This window comes from Rissa tridactyla, chromosome 4 (genome assembly GCF_028500815.1).
Source record: "Rissa tridactyla isolate bRisTri1 chromosome 4, bRisTri1.patW.cur.20221130, whole genome shotgun sequence".
NCBI classification, from domain to species: domain Eukaryota; kingdom Metazoa; phylum Chordata; class Aves; order Charadriiformes; family Laridae; genus Rissa; species Rissa tridactyla.
The window spans coordinates 39,392,933-39,415,682 of NC_071469.1; the positions used below are offsets into that span (position 1 = coordinate 39,392,933).

Below are 22,750 nucleotides of genomic sequence, written 5' to 3' on the forward strand. Positions count from 1 at the left end.
CACAAAGAAACAGGTCTAAAAACCAAGTATTTTAAACCTATACAATAAGATTTATTAAAACTAATTAGGCAACCAAATTCCAATGACTTCAGCAGGAGCTGTGTGTTTTAATTACTCTAAAAAATCTCCAGCCCCAGAAATCATATTTCCTCCTTTGAAACAGTGCATACGTCTCATGGCTACTTCTTCAGAGTCATGAAGTGTTTGACTTTAGACATATAATTGGCACAAGTCAAGTATTGTTTTCCCACACTTTTACTCCTGATGTTTGTAAAAATTCCAAATGTTATTAAAAAAATTCCTAAAAATATAAACAATAATAGAAGACAGAGGGTTTATGTACTCAAATGTTATTAGAAATTTGACGCAATATGCACTGCAGTGTATCATGATCCTGTACTAGTACTTTGCACCCAGAGTTTACAAGTAATGACATTGTAAATTTGAAATTTCTCCCAACATGAAAAAAAATATGCGTTTCCTAGAGACCTGGGATTTTTCCAACTGCTAGATGTCCTTAGCAGATCAGCACTGCAATTTCTACAACCAGAGGGTTGTAGAAAAAATAAAAGCGAGTATTCCTGTGTTTTTACAAAACCGAAACTACTTCTGAAGATTTTTTTCTAAATGTAAAAAATATCTTTATGGAATATGTATTTATACGGCGCACTTCTGAACAGTAGTCAACAACTTGTCTGTCTTATTTTTTTGTCTGTTTTTGTCAATAATATTTTAAAACATGAAACAAGTGCTCAAAAGTTTTTGTACAGGACTTTGTATTTAAAACCAGGTATCTGATAACATAAAATGGTGTTCAATTAAATATTTTTCATGCTAGTAACATAAAAACTGGTCACGTCACTTCACTTGCCAACCCAAGTGTTTTATTAAAGAAGAAAATTATGAGTTAAATTCATTATAAAAATGACAATTATTTGCAAAAATTTTGAAATCCAGGGGATGCAGTCACAGAGTTCAAATTAATTTTATTTAAAATTCACGTGACTCTGAAAACGTAAGCAAATATTAACCACAGGAAAATTGCTGTTTCACCACAGCATATCTGCTTCACATTGAATAATGGCTTGAAGTTCTTTTAATGTATAATTAGCAACACCTTCATCTTACTACCCTACTTTTCCTCTGAGAGAAAGCTGAAAAATAGGAAATAATATCAACAAGATGCTATCAATGAAAAAGATGTCAGGGATTTTTCTAGGTAAACATAAACTATCATCTCCTTAAAATAATGATACAAGCCTAGTTCGTAAGAAGAGGTTATATGCCCTGCTTATTTATATGACTGTTAGTGGTGCAAGTGGACCTACATTTTTGGCTCTTTGCCATTGCCATAAGTGCCCGATAGTTAAGTCTTAAGAATAATGTATTTAAATTTCTTAAGAATATGATAAACCTACATCTTTCAACAAGTTTCTGAGCATCTCCTGTTTCCGCTGCCATCAACATAAGCAAAACACATTCAGGAATGTGTTGCAATTTTATTTGCACTATGTACCTAAACTTGCTAAAGTCACAGGAAACACACATGCATGGAACAGATGCTTATAAATAGCAACAAATACATAAAATAAAAAATGCTAATAATATCAGTAATTGAAAGATTTAAATTTATGTCTTTTATTTCTTCCTTTTAGAAATACATTTCTCCAAGAAAAGATTAAGCTACATCTCTTGAAATTAATCCTGCAGACAGATATACTCCTTATAGCAATGTAATTTAAGAAACAATATTAAATCTTAGCAGCAAATCACCTTCAATATTTTGCATGCCTTTGGTATTGAATTTTACATCTGCAGTTAGGGAAAAAAAGACAACCGTCTTGCTATTACTCAGCAGGATACAGATTCCTCTTTGTAAGTGGAATTCCAGACATTCCATCTGTTTCCCATAAAAGCAGAAAATAGTTGGTCTTAAAGTAGATCAGTAATAGTACATATAAATAGCGTAGGTAGAAACCGCATCCAGCCAAACAATACACCTATAGCAAAAAAGTTTCTTATTCTTATACAAAATGCATGCATATGAACCATTGCTTTAAGCAATGATATGATTTACATATCAGAAGACTGATATTTCTTGACCAGTAAAGAGATAAAACAAACTTTTTAAAGTCAGATTTACAAAATGACTGAATATAACAGACAACCACCAAAACGGAAACAAAGGAATATCTATCCTATTTTCACTGGCTGTTTTCACAGCCAGCCATCTCAGGGGGCTATAGCTACCTTGCAATGCCTCATCTGGTCATGCAAAAACTCTTTTCACATGATTAGAGTTATGCATCTAATTTATTATGTATACAGAATGGGCGCTTTCCTATTGTGCAAGCAAATCTACGTGTTACCATGTTAGAAGCAGTAACTACATACGCGAACGTTGATTTGCATGAGAAAATGACTCTGCACACAGCATATGTGCGCTACGCACAGTTCAGTGATATGACAGTGTTTTGAAAATTTAGCCCTGGTTTCTGTTGCCTGACTAGGCAAGACAACATTCTAAGCAAGCATACACATCCAAATACACACGTATGTGTTCAAAGCTCATCTAATGATAATTTAAAAATCACACAAAACTCAAACTTCACACATAGGACCATTAATATTTCTGTCCAGTTTTTCATGTAACAGGAATAAGCACATAATCAAGGTATTTTCATAAAGAAAATGTAAAAAACCCAAAGTGTTCCACTTACTATATGCAATCAGAAAACTGCACTTTTATCCTAGAAGTATGTATTTTTGCTATGTTAAGAAATCTCCTAAATGATCTAAAACTTTGTTGAATTATTTTTAAAAATTTTCTCCCAGGCATAGGCCACAATAATGAATTATGTAATTTTTCTGTCTCTTCCATAATTTCCAGTAATGCAAATTACAGGCCTAATTCTAAATATACACAGAACAAAATTCAATCATAAATATTTATTTGAATTCATATTACAAGCATGGACCTACAGGATCATTATCAATTTAAGTAGTGAAGACAGAATGACAAACCCTTAAAATATGAAAGAAGTACAGCTTTCTTTGTGTACTTGATTAATCTTAAGCATGTGCACATAATTATGACAAACAAAACCACTCCTTTTACTGCTTCCCAGTAAGTGAAGTATATCATGGAAACATCTCTGAAACTTAGTCTACACCACAGAAGCATCCAAATACACAAGTGGGGACCACATATTTTAAACAGAGCTATTGTTTGTTCTGGTGAAGGAAAACCATTGAAAACAAAAGTGAGAAAAAAAGTTATGTCTAGCAATGTTATTACATATCATTATATGTCTTTCATATATGATATGAAAGAGAACTCAACACCATTTCTCTGAAGTAAAACACTTTGAAATCCAATATGAATTCTTAACACTTAATCACCTTCACTGTTTAGTCTACTTGTCACACTAACAAAACCCCACTTATAGCAAGGTTTCCTGTTTTATTAAAGACTGTGTTGTGCAGATATATGTCAATAAACCATAGTCATAATTAAAGGATGCCAAATGCTAGAGATGAACTATTGACATTTCAGACACGCAGAGCCAAGCTATTATCCTGCTTTTATAAACAATAACATGAATAACACATTTGTGACTTGTAGATGTTGTTATCTCTTCCAACAGAAAATAAACCTAGAACATTTCCTACTACTTTATTTTTTATATGAATGGTCCTGATAAATCTGTCAGAATGAAAACAAGAATTATGGTAACTTGAGAGGAAAACTATTTCTAACATCTTCTACATAATAATAGCTTTAATAGTTTTGTGACAACTGTTCCATTTGTCCAACAAAAACAGTAACCTAAGTATTAATTATGAAAAAATTAAAAGATACAAAATAGATTCTGTCCTGAGCTAAATATGCGTCATTCATTGTGTTTTGTATTGTACTGCTGTTTCAGCCTAAGTACTATATTTTGAATGGCTAGTTCTTTTTCTTTACTGCTTTGCACGATTGAGGAATTATTAATGTTCAAAAACTACATATGGCTTTTGAATTATCACAGTAAGCATTTTGTTTTATTGATAACTTTACTATTTAAGAGAAGTCATTAAGGACCAAAGAAGAGCAACAAAGCTGGTGAAGGGTCTGGAGAGCAAGTCTCATGAGGAGCAGCTGAGGGAGCTGGGGTTGTTCAGCCTGGACAAAAGGAGGCTGAGGGGAGACCTTATCGCTCTCGACAACTACCTGAAAGGAGGCTGTAGTGAGGCAGGGGTTGTTCTCTTCTCCCAAGTAACAAGTGATAGGACAAGAAGAAAGAGCATCAAGTTCTGTCAGGGAAGGTTTAGATTGGATATTAGGAAAAATTTCTTCAATTTCTTCAAGCACCAGAGCAGGCTGCCCAGGGAAGCGGTTGAGTCACCATCCCTGGAGGTACTTAAAACACGTGTAGATGTGGCGTTTAGGAACACGGTTTAGTGATGGACTTGGCAGTGTCAGATTTGCAGCTGAATTCTATGATCCTAAGGGTCTTTTCCAGCCTAAATCAGTCTTAGTCAAAAACACATTACATGGAAGAACAACTTTTTGAGTTTTTTTAATTTATTTCAGTTTATTTCAAAACTATGTATCTGATACTTTCTATGTTGAACTAAAATATTCATGATGTTTCCATAAATGTTTTGAACAACTTGTAGATTAGCAGCTCACTAGAGAAGTCCAAGATATAAGGCCACTGTTTCTATTATCAATAGTTTTCTATGCCAGAATTCATTGCAAAGACTACTGCGCTCAAACACAAAATATCTACAAAGAGGAAGAAGATGAATGTTTTCAAGAAAATTAATTTGGTTTGGAATCTTCTTTTTCAAATAGATATTCTGCTCTTTCTCAGCAACAACAATAACAAAAACATAACAAAGAATAATGCTCTTGATTCTCCAGCCTGAACATTCATGATAAACTCTGTTCCAAAATCCATAAAGATTATAGCTCATTAAAAAATTAGCTAGTTTACCTGTAAAGATTATTATGCAGGTATGCTTATATCTAAATAAACTCACTGGTTTTCAAAAGAAGCTGTAATTCTGAATGACTAATTTACAAAGTTTTAAGAAAGCATAAGAAGTAGCAGACTATCAGGCTGTTCCCCCCCACCCCCAAGAGATATTCAAGAGGCTCTTATTTTAAAATGTATGCCACAGGTAATATATTCCATTTGATTCATTCAAGATTTAGACAGGCAATAAATGCTGAAGGAAATTACAACATAAATGACATTCCTTGAAACTAGATGGGCCTGAGAATGAAAGAGCTGTTATTTTATACAAGTAATACTACTCATCCTGTACTCAAAATATAGAATAACAGTGTTCTGCGCAAAATGAAAGGACAGCTCTCTACTTTCTAGTTCTTCAGAAGGTAAATTGGTAAAAATCAGTCTGTAAATTGGTAAAAATCAGACTTCTTAATGTTACTAATTGCAGTCATGAGCACAGATTAGGACTACCTTCAGCTTAGAACCTTAAACTGATTTACAGACCCCTCAAACGTTTCAAGTATAAACTATGGAACTGCATGAGGGTTTTTTTGTACCTTTGAGACAACCTGATGCCCAAGCACAAACAGCATTCATAGACAGCACATGAATGCCCATGCAGGACTACGACTACATTAAACTAAATGAATTCCACTTTCTTGCACTGTGCACTTGTTTATATAACATCAAGATTTTCTATAGTCATCATTCTTGTACTGATTTAAGCACTTATATGTATCTTATCTGAAACAGATGTAGTGATTTAACAGAATATGAATTACCAGATTATTCAAGAAAAAAATCTTAATTACCAATGATAAAAAATGAATACATGGACTTGAAAATGATCTTATGCAAGGAATCTCCCTCTCTGAACTTATCTGACACCGGCCTAAGCCTCAGCATCTAGGGTTAAAACCTTCAGTGTAGAGCAACATGCATAAGCTACTTTGCTTTCTGTGCACAGGGATTCTGCGAAGGATCTAGCAGGTACAAAGAACTTTGGGCAGACTTAGCCCTTCTTGGCAAAAAGAAACACAAAAGGCTGAGGGAACATCAGCTGTCAACAGTATGATCTCAGTACTAAAAGAAATCTGGTTTATTCTTGTTCTAATTATTGTTTAATTATTTGCAGACTGCATTTTTTTGTGCCAATGTAATACTAGTTCACCAAGCTGAAATATGCATGTTAAGTACTTTAAGGCATTTTACACTAGACGGATATGCAAGAATGATTGAAAGAACATTCCTGCAATTTCAGTCCAAATTAATCTTTAAGTATGATTTTAAGAAGTTTTTTCTCTTTTTTCTTGCAATAACATAACAAAGAATTTAATGTTTTGCTTCAAAGCAGAAACTACCTACAACTTTCAGCTGTGGCTGACAACAGGCTGTTGTGTAGATGAAGCAAATTCATTGCAGGGGGCATTCATTTCACAAAGTTGTGTTAATGATTAATTAGACTGCACTGGAAATGCTGTCCTATAGACAACATTTAGCTAGTTCAGCCAGACCAATTGTTAAAATCACTAAATTCAAAATTTGGCTTGCTCTACCGTAAAACCCACAAAAATGGGCATAATTTTTCAATCTTGTTTATTATATTTTTCTTATACTATATTGTTTTACTTGCTTCTACCCTCTTTTAAAACTTCTATTAAAGACATTAGCAGTTTTGTGGTATCAAAAAGCTCAAAGTCATTCCCATCCTTACTTCATAACAGTTTGTTTCCTTTTGTCTACATCACATTTAGTCACATTTAGAAGACGAGTGTAGGCTTTTTTAAGGCAGAAATTTTTCTTTTTTAGTGAAAAATGACCTAGTAAGCCCTAAAGACGTACGGAGATGAATTAACACATAACTTGACAGTTCTCTCTACCTTTCATCAAACCATAAATGATTTCACTGTATTTCTGCATGAGTTTCTGGTATCCTGTACCAAAAGTGTATATCAACACTACTTAACCTAACCTTAAAGTTTATATATGTAGTGAATTTGCACATCACCTGTCAGCTCACAGTTTCAAATAAGTTATTACTAGGTAAACCACAGGAATGGTTTTAAATGGAGAAGGTTAAGAACAAATTGAATTAGAAAGTGTTTGCTGCATGCCGTGTTCTAGAAATAAAATGAGCGAAAACTATAAATCAAGAATAAAATTGCACATTAAAATCTGTTGTCCTCACAGTGAAATTTGTTTCCAGTTATTCGCGTGCTCAATGGAATTTATAAAAGTAAACAACAATACTCCATACTCAAAACTGACTAAAAATAAGAGGAACCACAGGTGGTAGCATCCTAACTCTACAAGTAGGTGCTGAGATCCACCATTGCCCTGATTAACATGGTTAGTCCACTTGCACACTATGAGATGCAAAGAGAAGTACTATAAATAATAACAAAGAGAGTACAAACAGAAAGCCTGAGAGACAGTGGAAAAGCAACAGCTAAAGCTGTCAAGAGCACTTCCCATATAATCCAGTCTCTGGAGTTACTGTAACAGATTCTATCAATGTCTTGGTTATATGCATCAAATACTCAGTGCCACTGGGTCAGGTGTAGCAAGTATTTTACTTGTATTTACAAGTATTTTCAGTAAAGGAATGACAAGTAAAGTTGTGAATTAATAACATTTAAGAGTGAAAGATGGTGGTGGAATGCAGTTTTTCGACAAGCAACATTAAACTCAAGCACATTTTTCCCCATGCTGTATTATTTCCCATGTTTTTTGCATTTGGTTTTTTTTTTTCCTCCATGGGATTACAGGGAGGTCAACTGTGAAAGTACAAGTAAGATTTAGCCTAATCATTTTCTACCTGGCAAAAATCCAAATAATAAGTAGTATAATATAATTAGTAGCTTGGAGTTGTTTTATTGGATGTATTGTCTTGTGAAGCAAATTCAACAGTATATCAAACTTTAACTGTGACACATCTCTAATGGTTAACCAAGGTCCTCCCTTCCCATATTCTCAGTGTGAATTAATTGTTTTTATCCACTGTTAGCTGTGTTCTCAGATCATTTCTGTCAACCACAGAAAATACTTTTGTGAAGGTCTTACCAGACCAGACGTTCCCAAACCTGCTGCTTAACTAAGTATTGATGGAATGGTCTGAGTATCAAAACCAAGTAGTAACTTCAGCATTAAATTTTAAGATTACTCTCCCCAGGCAGATCTCTATGACCACTCACACTCTTATGTGAAATCTCTCAAGATTCTGTGGGATTACAGTATGTCTTTATTGATTTAATCTCTAAGAAAATGCAAATATAAAAGAGCCCTAATGAAGGTAATTATATAGTAAGAGTTAATAACAATGCGTAGACCAGATACACATATAGAAAATAATTATTTAAGCAGTTTATCTAATTTTCTTTTCTCCTTAGAAAGGGCTTACAAAAATGAGAAAAAGATAGGATTGTACAATACAGAAAAAGTCATTTAATGTCATGTACCATCTGTTTGGTAGATTGGAGATGCCTCTTCTCCTTGATTAACTATATCAAAATGTACTCAATATGCTCACATAAAGTTTACCGTACTATTTAACAATTTGAATATTTAACAATTCAAAATCAAGATATTCAAATACTAGCTTATTTTTTATGTAGCACCTTTGTTCCTAAAGGACACTGAAGTGCTGCATGAAACTACCTAAACTGTCAGTTAGAAAAATAAGTAAGTCAACTGTTGAGCAATGCATATCATAAGAAAGAAAGAGAGAAGGAAAGGGAGAAAGTCCAACCAAACATACAACTGGCAGAAAAAGAAATACCTGACACCAAGGAGGAGTTTAAGCAGAAATAATAAAATTAGCTGATCTGGAATTGGTTCTGGCATTAGTGCTTATTTCTACTATAGTTAAATACAATTCTGCTATTTAAAGATTAAAAAATCCTATTATTTCAGTTCTGTTTCACTGTTTACACTGACAGTTCAATGTCAAGAATGTTAAAGGAAATCCAAATCCTGTACTTGAAGAAAATCACCAAAACAGGGAAAACAGGTTTTATTCTAAAAGTACCCTGAAAATTGAGAACTCAAATTTTATTCTGTTTTGAATATAATAAAGATAATTTTTAAAAAGTGTAACCTCAAATAATATCTTGTAACTTTTCCCTCAGAGGTGAAAAGCAAGCACAGGAACCAAAATCCCTAGTTTTACATTCCATCTTATTAAAAGATCAGAAGTTATCTCTGAAGCAGCAAACAGTTTTGCAGATTCACGTTTTATCTATTGAGAAAACAGCCTGGTAAAGCAAAAGATAACTAACTTTAGCCTGACACTGATGGCACGAGTTTCTGCTCTAGTTTGTTCCATGACACCAAATTGAAAAGAAGAACTTAAATCAAAAGACTGCAGTTACATTGTCAGTTTTGTCACCAGCTCACCGAGATCCCGGCCATGTTTCTGTGCGTCCACTACACCATTCATAACATATCCAGTTCTGTAAAATGCTTTGACTTCTATAACGCAATACCAGGAAAAAAAAAAAATTATGTAACACTTTTTTCCTTTTGAGGTTTTTATTTTCCAACACAATTTTTCTTTTTTTTTTAAAAACCATCATCTTTATTTTCTTCGCCCACTCTTGACACATGCAGTTAGTTGTCACGTGGAGGAAAATATCTGGTTTATCACTATCATCTCAGGAATCTGCATTTGGACTTTTGATTTAAAAATTTCCAAGGCTTCCCAAATGAGCAGAATTAACTGAATTAGGAAAAAAACACAAAGCAAAAGAAAATAAATCCACTCATTTCAGATCACTTTCCTAGACTTTCCATAGCAGTTTAATCCCATAAAATCCAAAGTAAAGCCTGTTAGATATAAAAGAAAAGTGCAAAGCTCCCAATTTAAGGACTAGTTACAACTCATTAAAGTAAGGACACATATAATTTGAAGCATTAGAATGTATGCTGAAATATAATTAGTGGCTATGAATCAAACCTGGATGGATTAAACTAATTCCTGGAATGCTATTATGGAGAGTACCTTGTGGAGAAAGAATGATCCTTCTGTTTGCACAGCAACTAAACAGCTTCAATTTACTTTTAAAATTGACGTGAATAGAGATAAAGGCCCAGCATTTCAAAATGTGGCCTTCTAAATATAATCAGCCTGAATTATGCCTGTTTCACACTGCGGTACTTGCAACCTGGTTACAGGCAGCAGGGATAAGGCTGCACTCAGCTTATTTCACTGCTTAATTTATATGGTAATTACCACACCACAGCCAGAATGGAGAGCATCTGCCAAAACTGAAGGCCTCAGAATAATAAAACTGACATGTGCTGTGATATTGTTGAAGTGCTGACTAAGAAACTTCTTTTATCTCCTCTTGAAGCTATAAAATGGTATTCGTGTTATTACTAGCAGGGAATTTTAACAGCCTTGCATTGACAGCAATTATGTAACACATGCACAAAACAATAGAGTTTCACATCACTTAATAAATCCTTGAGCTCTCTTAGCTCCACATCTCTCGCTGGCTGGATTTTATGGTCTGGTAGTTCTATCTGACCTTCAGAACACTGAAGTATACAAACCACTAAAGCACTAGAAAATTATTAGAAACAACTGGCTTTTCTCCCTGTTAGATCTATTTCATGAAGAGGGCATGATGCATAATCATGGCGGTTAATTAAAATATTTGCTCACTCACTTTTCTCCGTAGCTAAATGCTGTTGTGAAACCCTGGTATTAAAACAAGCAAGAGTGAGGTATTACTTTTCCTACCAAGAACATCCTCTTATTAGCAACACTTGCATTATAAAAAGCAGCAATTCCTATAGTATGTAACAATAGAACAAAGCCCATCTGATTCATCTTCTGTTAATTTTTATGAGAATAAAAACATGTCATTAATGTAAGGAATCTAAATTCGCAGCTGATTTTCCTGCTGATATTATCAATTCAGTTTTCAATACTATGCTTTATTTTTTTAGGTTTATTATATTGCACCTGAATATATATATTAGGTTTAATATATTGCACTTCATAAACAAACGAGAAGCATTCTATTATAGAGGTTTAAAAAACAAATTGCCAGATAAGGAAGTATGGGTAATTGAAAAATAAAGAATACAAAGCAAAGTTAAAAGGCCATTTCTGTATCAGAACTTCTACTAAAATATTAATTGACATGGAACAAATCCTCCCCTCCTCCTGCAATCAAAAATTATTTGATGGGGTAGCCATTCAAAATCAAGCAACACTGTTTCACCTTCAGAAACTTAACAGTCACTGAGAGTCACTTGGTAATGAGACAGGGAATAAACCAGCTATCAAAGCTATTCATACCACAATTTCAAACACTGAGAATTCTGTCTTCTTACTATTTACAACTGGAAAGACATTTGCTTGCATAATGATTGTTTGCATGAATTCATTATGCACCACCTATTTCTCTCCATGCTTCATATGTATACTCCTGATCTATTGACAGGTTAGAGCCTATGTGTATCATTCATAAAGAGTTTGATTAATATATGCATAATTATTATTTCTAATCTGTCTCCACAAATCAGTCCATACATTCTATACAAAACTTAATTTTGCCATTTCTTGAATTCACATAATTCAAGTTTATTATTATATAAACTCAAGTTAAAGACATGCCTTTCTGAAAAAATACCCTGAATCCATTATCGCACTGTATTTGAACTTACTCTTACAAGTATCAGCCACAATGACTTCCTTTGTATACAATACCAAAAAGGTCACTGTTCTTTTGCTGCTTTATTACACTAAAAATTCTTAGCTGCTTGTTGCTATCACTTTGAAGTCACTTTCCTCATTACTGCTTTCTAGCTTTGTCCCTAAAAATACTAGTAATAAAAACACTTGCCAGTATTTTCATTGGATTTTATGTCCCCAGTCAATTATCTTAAATGAAAAATTAGTCCAAGATATTGCATATGCATGACAATTCTAGCAATAAACTATTCTAATTACTTTTCCATTTACACAGGTATACCTATTAAATATATGGTAAATCCAAAAACTTTTAAAATGGGCTATATTTATATGCAAAACTTCTTATCCTAACATATGAATCTTTGGATTTTTTTAATAGAAAGACCACTAACTGCAAAAGTCGACATCGACAAAAACTTCTTCAATAGGAAGATTCTATGAAATTAAGAAAATACTACACGTGGCTTCAACAAAAAGGGCAAAGTCCTGTAGACTGCTCCTCACAACCAGCAGCTTCCAGCACTCTCTTAATAAGCTTCTATTACACTTAAGCCAATAGCAGAGGACAAGCACAAAATGTTTGTTTCCTGTAGAATGAAGACTCCCTGCTGAGAGACACCACTTTTCCTTGAGATTTCTTTGAAGGAAAGCTTTGATTTACAAAAAGAAAAGCAGCTAGGAAGAAAAAAGGTCTGCTGCGACCACATGATCATGTTTGTATAAGCAGTTACCCGGTTTTAATCTTTTTTTCCATGAACATCACAGAAAGTGAAACCATTCAGAGCATTTAGAGTTAAATACTCTTCCTAGCAACAAATATTATTTAGTGTTCAATATATACATATATATATATACACACACACCGCAGTATAATTACACTACTTTGCAATAAAGCATTAGAGAAGATAAATTCACTCAGAAGAAAAATATATACCCTCTAACCAAAGACTATCAATAGTCCAGGCAGAAAAACCTATATGATCAAGAGATGAACTACTAGATCCCACCAGAAAGGGATGGGGAGCCCCCTGCATGTCAGAAAATTAAGACAACCGCATGAAGAATGTGGAGGTGCTCTAGAAAAGGGCATTCACAGAAAGCATACAAAGGGAGATTCTTAGTGTGGAGGTGTGTTTAATTTTGACTGCTTTTTGCATTTAGGAAAAAGAAAAAAAAACCATGGTTTACTCTTTATTAAAAGAAAAAAAAAGAAAAGAAAAAAGAGCCTGTGAAGATACACTGCAAGTAGCCTTGAAGGAATAACTTAAAAGTGTGGGACTTCTATGGAAGTAATTCAAATAAACCTCTTCTCTCCTAAATATAATTAGCAAAGTAGAAAAATAAAAATGGGACATATTAAGAAGTTGAGGAAACATTTCTTACAAAGTCCAGTCTGTATCTTCAGTCGTCCAATGTCAACTTATTATAATGGGCATCTTTTTCAGGTACTACCCAAATAAGTGAAACTAAAAGAAACACACCATTTAGTAAGCATATCTTCACATTTAGTAAGCATATCTTCACAACTAAGTACTCTGGAAGCGAAAACTTATAAAGAATGATCACTATCATGCAGTATTATGTACCAATGTGCATTTCTCAATATTTGTAAGCAGAACAGTGCCAAAATTAAGAGATAATGGGAGCAAGAGGAAATTAAAATCAAAACTAAATCAGACAACAGGAAAGAGGCAAATAGAAGAACCTACAACCCTGTTTCTTTCAGAATCAGTGTACTGCGTTAAAGACTAGAATTTATCACAGAGTATGTGGCCAAGCCTCTTAGGTACACACACTCAGGTGGTGTGATGGCAATTACACTTGCCCTTCATAGTTACAAAAGCACATGCCCAGAAAGTGATTTCTAAGTCTCAATCTACTTCCCCCTTTTATGAGGGGAGACCTCGACAACAAGGACACAGGCAAAAATTATCTTCACTACAGACCTGAAACAAAGCACTAGGAAAAACAAAATGAATTAATCCAGATCAATGATGAGACTGTCATCTGCAAAAAGGAAGTCCCTAGTACCCACACAATAATTTGTTTGTGCGTTTTGCATGAGAGAATCAAAGCCTGTACAAGCAGTGCTCAGAATGTTACCTTCTTTTCTTCCAGAGGAGCATCCCACCTATCACTGGGCTAGAGGAACATTGTCGTTCTAATTTATGCTGGCTTGGCCGTGAATTATGTGTTCCTGGATGAATATCTTAATTTCACCACTGGAGAGATGATGTCCTTCCTCCTCTCAAACTTACAGAAAAATGATGTAGAGGTTGGGTCACTCTCTTGTGTGAAGGAAAATGGAGACAAAGCTACTAAGACGAAATTGTTGAGGTTGAAGAAAGTGGAGGAGTGCTCTAAGAGAGATGCTAACTTCCTACGTTGTGTTTCTGAAAGAAAATGGGCATAATCTTGATCGTGACTGGTAACATGCTTTGTACTTCAGGCTGCTTGGGTGCACTGGCATGCTCTGAGCACGTCTAGCAAACAGAGCCTACAAGCAAAGGAATGCTCAGTCTGGGAATTAAAAAACAGACTTAGGCATGAGATAGGCCATGAGATGCCCAACTCTGCCAAACTGGCAACCAGTATTAATACTCAACAGCAGAATGTTAGGTATCTACATAATTTTTCCATCAAAAGTTTATATGCCCTTAGCTCTTCAGATTCTAATGAGGGGGAATATTTTAAGTAAAGATTTTCTGGAAAAGGGACATCCCAACTCCCTAAATATTTTCTGATACTGGCCTGCACTGTGCACCATAACTAAAAATATGCTGTGTAATTAGACTATTTAGATCAATGAGACAAAACTTCCAAAGCTTTTCTCAAACCAACTTTGTTTGACTCTGTAAACTCTGTAAACAGGATTACAGTGTTTCTGAAAAGAAAATGACTGCATTCATGCTAGAAATACCGCTCTTGTCACCTCAGGAAACTGCTTCTAGAAGCCAAAAATCCATCAGAAATACTTCTCATTTTCAACTAAGCTTTGTTGTAAACCTCTGATTATCAGATTTATCACAGTATGCCATCAGTTTGTGTTAACATATTAATAAATCTATAATTGTATTTAAATCTACAGATTTAATGGAATTTGTATACTTCCAGGAATCATACAAAAATAACTTTTTTGTTTAATACATTTTTTAGGTGAAGTTAATACTCAACCATTAAGAAGTTAATACTCAACCATTAAGGATAAACTACACCTAAGGACATATTGCAGAAGGTTTTCTTCACAGCAGCCCGGTTGTTTCTCATCTCTTATTTTGCATGTGACATCTTACATGGGGCAAAGCAGAAACATGGCCTTCTCCTACAACACTTGCAGAGAAACAGAGACTTTTCCCTGACTATTCCTCTTTATCAGACAGGGTGCAGGCAGGCCAACAAAAACAAGGTTTCTTTCCTACAGAGATTAAAGAACAGTGCTAACTGGCAGCAAAGAATGAGGAACTCCTAAGTTTGCCTATAGAAATGTGTAACAACAAGTAAACACCTTCTCCTTGCCTCAAAAGGACACACACACTTAAATGCTGTGGACACCTGTACTAAACAGAGCAGTTGTCCTTTTTCCCCTTATTTGGTGCAATTAAGTATATGTTCTGAAATTGTTTTATTAAACAAATTCTACTTTTATGAACAAATATATGCTTATTCAGAAACCAACAACTACATGACATAACATTAATTGAAATAAAGATGTTTTCTATTTATATGTTACTGCACAGCATATCAGAAGAACCTAGAAGAACTACCAACGCACAAAGTAGTGAAAAAATATGGCTATGTTCTTGTCAAAAGCATTAGCAATTAATTTCTGCAGACACTGTGACTGAAAACCATATTACAGGATTGTCTAGTTGACAAATTGCTCTCTAAATATATGGTAAGGCTTTATCTTGCCCTCTTCTTCTCATTAAAGGGGAAGAAAGGAACTATGGTAGAAGTCAGGAACAAATTATTCTCCTTTTCTGGAAGGTGCCTAAGACAAACTCAGGATCAGGTGCATTGAATTCAATCAGTTTCGGGGAAAAAGCTGTAATAAAATTATGTAATGCAACAAATGCCCTCATTGTCCTGATACAGGGTAAACCCTGAAATGGTTTGAGAGACCTCCTCCAACCCTAAACAGTAATTAATTTTATCCTGAGGTTTACTTCCCCACAGATATATGTTATTCTGCATCAAGAAGATAAGAATCATGCCACTCGGAGTAAGCTCCTGTAGGTAATCAAAGTTATTGGTAGCATCGACATATTTACTATTTTTGTTCTGCATCATCCACACCAATTGCTCACCTTCCTGCAAAGTTCAGCTATTCAGATAACAGAATAGGTGTGTTTTCATATTATTTGATATAAAAAAAGACCTCAATAATTAACAATCACACATTGTGTTTGGCCACTAAATTGCATAAACTTGTGCAATTTAGAGATGTATGGACATCTGATGATAAATTTAAATTTAAGACTAGGCGAACTAGATTTAGCCTGTGTTTTAAAAGTACTTACTGCAAGTGAGCAGACATTTTTTTTAAGTAGGTATCAGTATTTCAGTCATGCTAAGAGATGACACTATACATATGTGTGTATATACACACACACAATTAGATGGATATATATTCTATATGCATTTGAAATGTTTTTGAATTTATATATATTTAAACAAAACCCAAAACAGGCAACTGTGGCTGGATTTTGTCAGGAAAGAATCAGCTTCCAGTGTAAGACATTTGAAATAAACACACATATAGCCAGCAAAGGTGAAACTATCTTATTTAACAGTTTGCTTGGTTGTGCATTTAAACCTACTATCTGCCATGAAGAAATTCAACACATCATCAAACACGCTCCTGGATTATCACAAATGGCCAACTAGTAGAAGCCACAATTGAAAAATAACTACATTTATTATTCTTTCTATATAAAATTCCTTTCATTAATGCTCAGCAACACGCATTTGGCAGCTGAACATTTTTTTTGAAGCGGCAGTTAACAATGCAATTCACAAAACAAAGATAAGCTCAATGGTTTCCAGGAAACTGAAAGATGAAAGAATGTGGAGAGAGTCAGCCATGGTTTCAAATGAAGAACAAGTGAACTAAGGTCAAACTAAAACCTAAAAGAAATTCAGCAAGGGCCCAGAAACCATGGTACAGATACATTTCAGTTGGATTGAAATTTCACAATGCATTTCAACAATGCTTACAATACATTCTTTGGTATATTAATTCACTGGGGACAATTTTTTTCAAAACAAAGGAGGAACTCGGATTCCAAAGCCCTTAGTTTCATTACTTCAAGCATAATACTTAGCAGATTTTCTGTTTTTTTCTATCAAGTGTAAAGTACGTTAAAGTCTTATCTTCCAGCCTTGTTTAGTGTGCTCAGTTCTAAACTTAGCTGAAGTCTCACAGCACACATGAGGTAAGGTGTAGTGGAGGAATCCATAAATGTTAAAATTTCAGATGCCAGCACCTACTAAATAGCCTGCTCCAGAAATATGGTTAATGTATTCCTCTTCCTTGAAGAGGAGGTCAGAGTAAAGCTACCATTACCGAAATCCATTTGAATAATTCATTTTACAGGAGTAGAAGAAACACAGCATTTACCATACACACACAGAAAAAAAAAAAATTAGTAAAGTTACCTTTACACCTACTGTAAGTTACTCCCTAACACTCAGAGCTACATTCTGCTTAGTTAAACTATCCATAATTTACACCTAGGAAACAAAAACAAAAAACCCACAAACAACGACAAGAAAATATTTTATCTGAGGGATCTTTTAAAATATATTTTTAAAAAGTCATCTCTCAGACATTAAATTTGTTAAATACTATATTTTAAAATTATAAAGCCCAGTATAATCATGCATTCAGAAATAATGTTCCTAACTGCTGATAAATCACCTCTCTACTCAGAGCAGAGAATTTATTTCCAATTTTATGCAACAAATTACAGTGGTGTAGGAAAGAGTGAAGGACAAATTTAAATGCAATGTGGATTTTAAATAGACAATTTAATTAGCTAAGCGGGAAAAATAACTGAACATTAAAAGCTGCACACCTGGAATCTTGCCAATAGCGAAAGGCAATCTCTCACAACCTGTATTTTATACCACAGAAATTACAACGTTTTCACCAGTAATAATATCCTCTAGAACCATGCCTAAGCATTCTTCCTCTGACACACAGTGAAGAGTGCCACCTATTGAATAACAAACAGTATTTTCAGAAATAATTAAATTATTCTGGAAACGTGCCATCTACATACTGCCCCCCCTCCTCAAGCATTCAGTTTAGCTTTTCATCACGCAGTTTCCTGGCAAACAGCAGTTTTGCTGCTAATGTTACAGAATTGATGGCCAAAACATTGCTTTGGTATAGAAACAAGGTGCCCAATCCACATTGCGTGAGTTACCTGATTTTTAGACATTCCCACACCAAATAAGAAAAAATTTATTCAGTTATGTATGTTGCATCAGAAGGAGATACCATGTTGTTTTGTCCAATCTTCTCTAGTAATAATTGTATTTTCCAGAAATAAGATTAGATGGTATCAAGGACACGAAACTAAAAAAAGCAGTATTTTCTGACGGCTGTTCATTGTTCACACAAAAAAGTGTACATTTTATATATAATTTACTGTTAGAAGGAAAAACCTACTTTTCATTCAGAGATGAATACTTTACTTACACTGGCAACCAAAGTATCTTTCAGAGGACTTAATGCACAACTATTTCATATACATATGCTATGATCTCAGAGTCATGCTACAGAGCAGCAACTGATAATAAGACACAGTATGTCCCCCTGAAGAAGCTTTACCAGGTGCTGTATAGCATGCAGCAATGCTAGTCTGGACAGGAGTTACACATTGGTACAGAGGACACATTCTATGTTTATAAACACCGTAAATTAACATTATGCTCTATCGATTTCGACTTCTAAACACAGACAATCTAGCCAAGGAAAAATGTGCGGTATGTTGCAAGAGTCTGCGTGTAATGTGATACCAAACAATACTGCTATAACCCAACCTAGACTTGAGACCTGGAACTGACCCATCTATATACAAAATATTTGAATGAGTCAGCAGTCCACTGCGTTTCCCAGGCCTGCTGCAGACTATCATACAGTTCCCAGACGCACTTCCTCAGATTGTGTTTGTCTCATGAACAAGGTCAGGAGTGACAAAAAGTGATATAAAGGTCAATGACTTGGAAAAGATGACAATACGCAGACTTTATTTTAGCTGTTTACCCATTAATCTATTCAATATACTGAAGTCCCACAGAATTCCTCCAGTTATTTGCCTCCCGTCTTTTGACTATCTAACATAATAGAGCAGTGTATTAAAATGAAGTTCTATATTGTTTTGGTCCTCTGAACAGGTAAGAGCTAAATATGCTGCCTTACTGTAGTGACACACACATACAAGTGAACAGCCTCTAAAGCAATCAGTCTCCCTGTCCGAAGACTTTGTTCCCATAGTCCATAAGTACGTAATAATAATAGGTCTTTATATACGTAATAATACGTATACATAATACGTAAAATAATAAGTAAAAGTAACTGACATCAGGAAGAATGTGTCTATTACTCCTTTCCCCCCCCCAAAGACTGGATGTATGTAGTTGTATCCAAATTAGCTTTAAACCTGATAGAAGTCTAATCATATTGGCTGTGCAGTTAAAGCACCGCCAGCATAAACCCTGCATATGTAGACAGTAGCTGAAGCCTTTCCAACTGTAGTGATAGTGCTATCAGTAATTGAGATTATACCACTGTGGTTATGCTGCTATCTGAATCACAAAGCTTTTGATCCGCACTGGAGGTCCGTTTTCCAGGGCAATTAAAGGTAACTGGAACAGTATTGTTCCTAACTCTGGTTACTGCAGAAGGTAAGCCTACTGCTGAATAAAGACCTTCACAAGCCAAAGGATGGATTTTTGGCCTGACAAAACAAACACTTATTAATCTTTTTATGACTACATGAAAAACACTAAAATCACCTACACACAAGAAACAAATTTCTACAACGCACAGCTATGAAAAATTACTGGTTTTCCTTCAATTTAGTGATAATAAAGAAAGATTACCACCTGAGAAATGCATAAAAATTCTTGATCCTTTTCCTTGTAGAATCAAATAATCATCAGACTGGGGGGGGTGGTTATCAGGAGGTCTCTACTCCAATCTATTGCTCAAAGCAGGGTCAGCTATGAGATCAGATCAAATGCGTTATGGCTTTGTCCAGACACGTCTGCAAAATTTTCAAGAATAGAGATTTTCAGTCTCTCCATGCAACCTCCTTCCCATTCTTGATTACCCTCAAAGGTTGGGTTTTTTTTCTTTAAATCCAGCTGGAACCTCTCAGTTTCAGTTGATGAATATTGTCTCTTGTTCTCCCACCATGTAACTCAGTAAAGACACCACAGCTCTGTCTTCTCTGTAACATCCTCTTTGCTATTGGAAAGCTACTGTTAGGTCCGCCTGAGCCATCTCTTCTCCAAGTTAAACAAACCAAGTCTCCTCAGCCTCGCAGGTCAAGTGCTTTAGCCCCAGACCATCTCAGTAGCCCTCTACTGAACTTGTTCAGGTGTGTCAACACCTGTCTTTACTCGGTGCAGTACTCTAGACACAGTCTAATGAGCACCAGGTAAAAGGGAGTAATTACTTCCCTTAATCTATTGGCCATGCTCATGTTGATACAGCCAAATATGCTGTTAACCTTCATCACTGCAGGACACACTGTAGTGTATTGTCCACAAGGACGACAGGTCCTTTTCATCAGGGCTGCTCCCTGCCCAGCCACGCTCCTCCTTGCACTGTTAGAGGGAGTTATTCCTCTTTAATGCAGAAGTCTGCATTAGTCCTTGATGAATTTCATATGGTTCCTGTCACCCCGTTCCTCCAGCCTCACTCCGAGTGAGCTGCAGCCCTACTCTTCAGCTGCAGATACAGCAATTTCATCAAAGGCAGCAATCAGGTTGGTCAAGCATGGCTTACCCTTGGTAAGTCCACCCTCACTATTCCCAGTCGCCACTTCTTCATTTGCACACCTCTTTTACGTCAATTACCTATACTGATGCCTCTTGCTAATGTACCAAAATATTTGGGGTTTCCTAGTAAAAATCCAGCTTCATGAGGTTACCCATGCCAGCTGTCATCTCACCTCAGTCTCTCCAACACTACTGTATGAGTTTGTCTTCTCCACATAGCACGTTCTATGGAGAAACAAAAGCTTTCTCATCTCAAAGCAGAAAAAGAACACTAAACAAAGTTGTTAAAACCTGGATACATATGCATATTTTGAAGATTTTAACAGCTACTGCCACCTCAGTAAGGCAGTAATGTTCTTTTGAGTCTTCAGCAATTTCATCCCTGACTACACCTGAGCAAGGCGTAGTAAAAAGAATAGTAATATATTACTTGAGAGAGGCACATAAGTTTTGGTTTGTCAGTCCTGACTCTATGACTTAGAAATAAACATAATTTCTGCCTACTAGGTTAACAATAGGATCCTCTTGGATTTTAAATTGCCTTTTCTCTACCCGCTTTCACTCAAAGAAGTAATAAGGATGAGACATGATGTACTTATTCTAAAACAGTAATGATGTTTATTACCATTTTACTTACATGCTCCTATTTTAAAGGCCCTTGCACCTATGAAATTCATGTATTAAATGAAAATTAAGTTACAGAAATACAGTAAATGAATTCAGCAAAACTAAATCACACAATAACTTAGTGTATACAACATTCACACCAGACCTGGTCCTTCAGAGAGCACTGGATTATATGAGACATTAAAAAATCCTTTTAGGATATATTTATATATGATTGTTTATGCTATCCCCCTCTGGGGAGGAAGAGAGGGGAATAATTTCTTTCACTTTGAAATACACTATGTTAATGGGAAACATGCATTACAACTGAAAAATATGTTTCCCAGACTAAGGAAAATTATTTGAGACTTTTGCTTGTATGTTTCGTTGGGGATCCCTTCAGGGATTTACACAAGGATACAGAATTTGATTTTATTTTAAGACACATGGAATGATAAACTCCAAAGTTTTCAAACTGAGGGTAAAAAAAATGACAAAAATAGGAGACTTACAAGATTTCTCTCTAAGGTTTTCAGCTGATGATCTATTTCTTTCAGACGATTTTGTTGATCACGTTGTTCCTTATTGTCTCGCAGAACCTTTTCACCTGGAACTGCTTCTAGACTTCTGTTTGCATAAACCAGAGACTCCTGACAAAAGGAAGAACAGGCAGAAATTAAACATATGACTTTATATTGCTTCAAAGCCAGATGAGTGTTCCTTTGATTTCTATCAGGAAAACATTGAAATGTTTAGATTAATGTGTCAATTTCGAATTTGGCAAATGCGTAGTTTTCATTATGCACATTTTCAAATACAATAGCTAAACATCAGGCTAGACATACTTCAATAAAAGAATTCTTCGTCTTTGCATTTTAAGAGGAATTTCTTAGTCTCCAGAGCTAACACTTCAATGCTTAAATACTACTACAACAATAAAAATGCACTGAGACTCAATGAGGCATTCAAAGCTTGCTCCTGGGATCAGAATTAGGCCAAAAGGGAAAAAGAACTGAACCGAAATCACGGTAGGTTTTATTTACTAGATATCATGGTAAATGAGAAATAACCCTCTCTTGTAAGTTGAAGTTAGATGCAGAACCATTATTAAAGATTCGGGTTACACATTCCCAAATCCTTCAATAGCTTTGGATCAGATTCTCAAGTTTGTATCAGTCCTGAATACATTCAAGGTTCAATATTACATGTAACCTAGATCATTAAGAATTATAAGTATTGGCAAAACAACAAAGCTATATTGTAATTGGAAAAAAACAGGGCTTTCTCTTGCAAGCCGAAGATCCTATAGAGCAACCCAAGGAATCCAAATAAAGGTAGAGGGTAAAAAAACAACCAAAACCATACAGCCCTGTTAGTCAATTCAATGCAAAGGAACATGGGCAACTATTTAATAAAAGCA

General features: G+C 35.0%; 1 protein-coding gene across 1 annotated transcript in view; it reads right to left on the reverse strand.

Annotated features, from left to right (window-relative positions):
* Window positions 1-22,750, reverse strand: part of FSIP1 (fibrous sheath interacting protein 1) — a 78,999-nt gene that overhangs the window by 32,707 nt on the left and 23,542 nt on the right. The window contains exon 11 of the mRNA XM_054200296.1: window positions 21,843-21,980. Within this exon, the coding sequence (XP_054056271.1) occupies window positions 21,843-21,980 (138 nt within the window). The remainder of the gene's footprint in view (window positions 1-21,842; window positions 21,981-22,750) is intronic.